Source organism: Drosophila suzukii, unplaced genomic scaffold, assembly GCF_043229965.1.
Source record: "Drosophila suzukii unplaced genomic scaffold, CBGP_Dsuzu_IsoJpt1.0 scf_9, whole genome shotgun sequence".
Lineage (NCBI taxonomy): Eukaryota > Metazoa > Arthropoda > Insecta > Diptera > Drosophilidae > Drosophila > Drosophila suzukii.
In genome coordinates, this window is record NW_027255941.1 from 1,231,958 (window position 1) to 1,239,077 (window position 7,120).

Below are 7,120 nucleotides of genomic sequence, written 5' to 3' on the forward strand. Positions count from 1 at the left end.
TCCACAGGAGCACCCTCAATAGTCAACCAAGCACCAAAAGTTTCCCATAGCGATCTAAGGCCTAGAGTTTTCACAGCGTTCATCTAATCTTGGCGGACGGAAAAGCCGCTCCTTTTGTAACCGCTTCAGCGGCTCTCCCTCGGTAGTTAACTGAGCGGCAGCAATTAAATAGGCAACAACCGATAGTTTGTACAGAGCGAATATGTAGTCCCTCAGGATTCCAGATAAGTCGGCCAGTGTTTAAATTGGCCAAAACGCGAATTTTAGGGCTCGATCACGTGCACATGGTAAATTTTCCCACGGGGTTAGGGAGTGGCAGATAGTGAATCCGCAGCTGAGGTTTGCCCATCGTCGATACACTAGTAAATAGTGAGCAGCCGAGCTTCAACGATTAATTCCTTGATTCGTTTTTTATAATTACTGTAAGGGCATATAAATTCGAACAATGTTAGAATTTCCTTAACATTTAACTCACCCCGAATTAGTGCTAGATCGGCCAGAATCACTAAATATGCACAGAATGACGCACTGAGAGAAAAGTTGGAAATTAAATTAAATATTAAGTAAGATAAAATTATTTTTGGAACAGAAGATATAGGCGTAAGTAGAACCGAATGAGAGAATAAAAATATAATCGTGTAACGGGTTCGGTTTTAGGAATTATTAATTAACAAAATAGTTGGTTGACTAAAACATATGAATGCTCTGTATTTATGGAACCCTTTGCGAACCAGAGTCGCTCTTCTTTTACAGTCACCGCTCGGGAGATCGATCTTTCGCCGTGGAGAGTACACAAAGTAAGTTACTACAAATTTTTATATTTTTTGGTTATTTTATACTCGGCATTCGAATTCAATGTTTAATAAAATGGTCAAACAAAAGTAAAGGCGGACATGCACACCAGCTAAAAACTGATTAAATTGGAGATTTATATGAACATTAGTAAAACATTTGTCGTCCTAATGCCGAACGCGATTCATTTGTAGAAGTACGATAAAAAAATATAAATAAATTAATAATAATACTAGTTGTGAGGAGTTGAATAACTCCCCACAAATAGAAGCAGCAACAGATGGCCGGCCGCTTACCAGTTACGCGGCGAATTCGCGTAGTAACGGCGCGGCGAAGAGAGTTTGGAGACCAAGGATGGGGAGCGAGAGAGTTTGGAGACCAAGGATGGAGATCGAGAGAGTTTGGAGACCAAGGACGGAGAGCGAGAGAGTATGGAGACCAAGCGAGAGAGAGAATGGAGACTTCGCGGGCAAGGAAAGAGTGCCGTGTGCAAAAACAGGATAACGGAACTCCACCGGACTTTGGACTCTCCCGTTAACTTTGGACCGGGAGAGGAAGTGCCACATCTCGACAGAGGAGCGGCACACAGGCGTGCCACAAGCATCACGGGAATCAGCGGGATGGCAGCAGTGGGCGGAGCATCGATTGGAAGCGGTACGTGAAGGACAAGTGGGTCAACCAGGAGTCACGGACTTCGGACCCAGAGTGGAGAGATACAGCGGGCCGTGCGCAAAAGGGAAATAACGGTTCCCACAAGGAGCAAGATCGCCACGTCGAGACGTTCGGGATTGGGACATCAGGAATCTCCGAATTGAGACACAGGTGGCTGAGTTCTGGAAGGCATCACGCGGCTAAGTCAAGGCGTTTGTTTTCCAACTTTGTCACGACCACACCCTGGCGAGTCGCCCGGCGGGTCTGTCAGAGACAAGCAAAAGAGTCCTCCGACGAAGAACCGTCAGCTTGGGGAGGAAAGGTGTCTGCGACCCAGCGTACTTTGCCCGACCAAGCAGGACCTGGCGTGACGGACGAGCGGTAGATCGATTTGTGGTTTCAAGAGGCGGCCGCCTGGAGAGCCCTGCGATTACCGGTGAAGTTCCCGAACAGCAATCGCCCAACTCCCCGAGTGCCAGAACGACGAGATACTGGTCAGAAGACAGTGCAGAGGACTTCGACAGCGACACCAGCAGACATTTCCGGCAGCCACGTTACCATCGCCGCGCGGAGCTCATTGGGGAGCGCAGGAGCGTCGCAGACGTCACGCATTAGGGTGAAGCCGGGTGGATGTTCGTCTGCGCAAGGCGTAAAGCGAAGTGAACCGCTATACAGCTTCCTGGCGGCAGCCTTGACTGTCAGCGCGAACTGAGCAAGAACCTAGCGGGACCGTCCGGGACAGAGCAAGGGACAGGTATTGCCTCGAAAGGCGTCGGCCTGGAGAGCAAGGCTTGTTCACCCTAGTCTGAGAACGGTGACGCTTCCCTAAGCCCACAAGGCCGAACTCTCGGCGGGTCTAAGGCGCAACAAGCGACCCCGAGGCAGCGCGTCAGAAAGCAAGCAGAGGCGGCCACTACGAGCGTCCCGAGACCCAGGATCAAGAGGAGGACGAGTCAACGCGTCGAGGAGCCAGAAAGAGGAGCGCCAGCAGCCGGCGGAACCAGAGCCAGAAGATACCGACGCCAGCCCAGCAACACACCCGCTGTACTAATACCACGAGAATAAATCCCACTGTTACCATTTGAACCCTTTGTTTTCTCACTGATCTAAGGGCAATCACTTCATATAAATGGTGGGACGAACGCACAATCTTCTGAGCTAGCCGCACGAATCTCGTAGCGAGCAGACACACAAAATCAGTTCGTTACATCTGGCGTCAAACGTGGGGCCTACCCAATGCCTCGCATAAACTACATCCTGGACCAACTAAGGGAAGCGCGGTACATCAGCAGTTTGGACCTGAAGGATGGATACTGGCAAATCCCACTGGAAGAGAGTAGCAGGCAGTATACGGCGATCACGGTACCAGGCAAAGGTCTGTTTCAGTGGAGGGTAATGCCGTTCGGACTTCACTCGGCGTCGGCAACGTTTCAGCGAGTTTTTGACCAAGTAATTGGCCCGAGATGTCACCTCACGCATTCGCTTACCAGGATGACATAATAGTGATCGGTCCCACGCTGAAAAAAAAAAAATGCCAATTCTTTAAAAAGGAACTACTGTACCTGGGACATCGAGTGACAAGCGAGGGAATAGGAACAGATCCAGAAAAAGTAGCCGCCATCGCCGAACTGGAACCGCCATCGACCGTCAAAGAACTTCGGCAATAACTAGGAGTAGCGTCGTGGTACCGCCGATTTGTACCAGATTTTTCCAGAATCGTCAAACCCCTGAATGACCTGCTGCGCAAAGGCAGTAAGTGGGAGTGGACACCAGAGCACCAGATGGCGTTTGAGGAAGTAAAGGCAAGACTCGTGGCAGATCCGGTGCTAGCATGCCCGGACTTCAGTAGAACTTTCATCCTGCAAACAGACGCCAGCGACTACGGCATCGGAGCAATACTGACCCAGGACACCGAGAAGGGCGAAAGAGTAATCTCCTATTCGAGCCGAACACTGAACGGCGCGGAGAAAAACTATTCAACAACGGAGAAGGAGTGCTTGGCGATCGTCTGGGCGATCCGGAAGCTCAGGCCATATCTGGAAGGTTACCACTTTAAGGTAGTAACCGACCACTTGGCCCTGAAGTGGCTCAACAGCATCGAAAGCCCTTCAGGAAGGATCGCCAGATGGGCCCTGGAGCTACAACAGTACGACTTTGAGATAGCGTACAGAAAGGGTCAGCTAAACGTGGTGGCCGACGCATTATAAAGACAACCACTACCAGAGACGCTACGAGGATTAAAAGAGGCGTCGGCAACAATAACTTCAGGAGGGTGCAGCTGGATCAAGGACATGGGCGAAAAGATAAGGACCCAACCGCAGAAGTACCCGGACTATGTTATGGATGGTGAGACACTGTACAGAAACATACCTCACCGAGCAGGCTGTGAAGACGTCGCGTCATGGAAGATGTGCGTCCCAAAGTCGCTACGAGAAACAGTGTTGAGGGAAAACCACTACGCACCGTCTGCGGGACACGTAGGAAGCCGGAGGATAATTGCACGGTTGGCAGCCCGATACTACTGTCCAGGCATGCATAGAGACCCCCGAGCCCACGTACGAAAATGCGAGATTTGCATGCGGTTTAAGCCCAATCAGATGCAGGCGGCCGGGAAGATGTTGCCCCAAGTGCCGGACGAGCCATGGGCCACGGTATGTGCAGACTTCGTTGGACCCCTACCAAGATCTAAGCACGGGAACCAAATGCTGCTGGTCATGATAGACAGGTTTTCGAAATGGCGACAGCAGAGACGCTCAAGAAGGCGTACGGGGTCCCGAAGATGGTCATAACGGACAATGGAGTACAGTTTGCAAGCCGCATACACCGGCGTTTCTTACCCAGGGAAGGGAAAATGCCAACAAACTAAGAGAGGTATTTCAGATCGTGCGGCGAATTATGGAAAAGGCGTCCCAGGACCAAGCCAGACACTACAATCTGAGAAGGAGGCAATGGTCACCAGCGGTGGGCGACATAGTGTGGGCCAAGGAACATCACCTGTCCAAAGCGGCCGAAGGTTGCAGATTTCGTCTCTCCAGTGAACTGCAAAATTCGCCACACACAGTCGAAGAAAGAAGCGAGAGTCATCCATACGCCACACGGAAAGGACAATCAGGATAGAACAAGGACATGGATAAGGATCACACGTTGATCCAGACTGCGAGGCCACAGGATTAGGCGTCAGGCCGAAGCGAGAGTCATCCACACGCCACGCAGAAATGTGAACTATAAGGGTAGGGCACAAGGACGTGGATAGGGATGGATGGTGATCCCGACCGCAAGGCAACAGGATTCAGCGTCGGGCAGTTGCCAGAGTCATCCGCACAAGGATACGGGTAACGTAGAAAAGAGTATGCGCGGAAGGAGACAAGCAACACAAGTCGCGCAGTGCAGACATACACCGCAGCATCCGAAGATTCTATACGGAATGCGCCTGACGAGCTCGTCTAGTTGTTACCCGAGGAAAAGGGGAGGACGGTGCAGAATCAGATCTACACCGTAGCCAGCTGGTCACAAAAGACAGAAACACGCACCACACCAACAGTTAACTAAAAACAAGAAGGAGAACGGGGCATGTATGGGCCGCACCAGCAACCTGAAATTTAAAGGGGGCTTAATGCAGGAAGCAGAAACGGACATCATAACACTTACCTGCTGTCCTGGTTGCAAAGTGAATGCGATGTCCTCTCCGCACCCGCTCTCGAAAGCTGCCAATATGGAGTCAGATCCTGCCAACAGAGGACGAGTGAAGGGCGAGAGAGGACGAAAGGATGAGATGAAAAGGAGTGAAGGAAATGCAAAAGAAACTTACCAATGAAAGTTGCAAAATCACCACGAGCCAGGGAAGGGGGCACCTCGATAGGCGATCGATTGGCACTGGACGATAGTGCGATCGATGGGCATAAGAAAATGGAAAAATCGGCCAAGGTGGAAATATCGCAACGAGCAGGTGGCAACGCCGCACCGTCGGTATCGATATGCGAATAAACATCGATCACGCACGAATGGTGTGACCAGGCGGAGGAAACATTGAAAGGAGTGAGACGCAGCAACGAGCAGCGAGCCGGGGATCGATGGCCCATGAGTATCGATGTCTCAGTGGAAACACGGGAAATATCGGCGCGGGAGATTTAAAGTTGCTACGAGGAGGATGACCAGCGCTGTAGAAACTCAAGGGAGTTAAGAGCGTCGAGGGAGCATCGAGGGAGCAACAAGGGAGCAACGAGGGAGCAACGAGGGAGCGCCGCGGGAATCACAAGGACTCGAAGGCTAGGACATGCAAGGAAACGCCGGAGAGTAAAAACAAGTTATAAATGTTTCCCGAAGTAAGGGGGGAATGTGAGGAGTTGAATAACTCCCCACAAATAGAAGCAGCAGCAGATGGCCGGCCGCTTACCAGTTACGCGGCGAATTCGCGTAGTAACGGCGCGGCGAAGAGAGTTTGGAGACCAAGGATGGAGAGCGAGAGAGTTTGGAGACCAAGGATGGAGATCGAGAGAGTTTGGAGACCAAGGACGGAGAGCGAGAGAGTTTGGAGACCAAGCGAGAGAGAGAATGGAGACTGCGCGGGCAAGGCAAGTGTGCCGTGTGCAAAAACAGGATAACGGAACTCCACCGGACTCCACCGGATCGCCACGTCGAGACGTTCGGGATTGAGACATCAGGAATCTCCCAATTGAGACACGGGTGGCTGAGTTCTGGAAGGCATCACGCGGCTAAGTCAAGGCGTTTGTTTTCCAACTTTGTCACGACCACACCCTGGCGAGTCGCCCGGCGGGTCTGTCAGAGACAAGCAAAAGAGTCCTCCGACGAAGAACCGTCAGCTTGGGGAGGAAAGGTGTCTGCGACACAGCGTACTTTGCCCGACCAAGCAGGACCTGGCGTGACGGACGAGTGGTAGATCGATTTGTGGTTTCAAGAGGCGGCCGCCTGGAGAGCCCTGCGATCACCGGCGAAGTTCCCGAACAGCAATCGCCCAACTTCCCGAGTGTCAGAAAGACGAGATACCGGTCAGAAGACAGCGCAGAGGACATCGACAGCGACACCAGCAGACATTTCCGGCAGCCACGTTACCATCGCCGCGCGGAGCTCATTGGGGAGCGCAGGAGCGTCGCAGACGTCACGCATTACGGTGAAGCCGGGTGGATGTTCGTCTGCGCAAGGCGTAAAGCGAAGTGAACCGCTAGACAGCTTCCTGGCGGCAGCCTTGACTGTCAGCGCGAACTGAGCAAGAACCTAGCGGGACCGTCCGGGACAGAGCAAGGGACAGGTATTGCCACGAAAGGCGTCGGCCTGGAGAGCAAGGCTTGTTCACCCTAGTCTGAGACCGGTGACGCTTCCCTAAGCCCACAAGGCCGAACTCTCGGCGGGTCTAAAGCGCAACAATCGACCCCGAGGCAGCGCGTCAGCAAGCAAGCAGAGGCGGCCACTACGAGCGTCCCGAGACCCAGGATCCAGAGGAGGATGAGTCAACGCGTCGAGGAGCCAGAAAGAGGAGCGCCAGCAGCCGGCGGAACCAGAGCCAGAAGATACCGAAGCCAGCCCAGCCACACACCCGCTGTACTAATACCACGAGAATAAATCCCACTGTTACCATTTGAACCCTTTGTTTTCTCACTGATCTACTTCATATAAATTTGGCAGGACGAACGCACAATCTTCTGAGCTAGCCGCACGAATC

At 52.4% G+C, this 7,120-nt stretch overlaps 1 protein-coding gene across 1 annotated transcript; it reads right to left on the reverse strand.

Annotated features, from left to right (window-relative positions):
- Window positions 1-547: 547 nt before the first annotated feature.
- On the reverse strand, window positions 548-6,684 carry LOC139355103 (uncharacterized). The gene is made up of 3 exons (XM_070999424.1): window positions 5,252-6,684; window positions 5,092-5,168; window positions 548-5,035 (listed from the first exon to the last, which is right to left on the reverse strand). The coding sequence occupies exons 1-3, from the start codon at window positions 5,520-5,522 to the stop codon at window positions 4,985-4,987; spliced, it is 399 nt and encodes a 132-aa protein (XP_070855525.1). The 5' UTR covers window positions 5,523-6,684; the 3' UTR covers window positions 548-4,984.
- Between the last annotated feature and the right edge of the window lie 436 nt (window positions 6,685-7,120).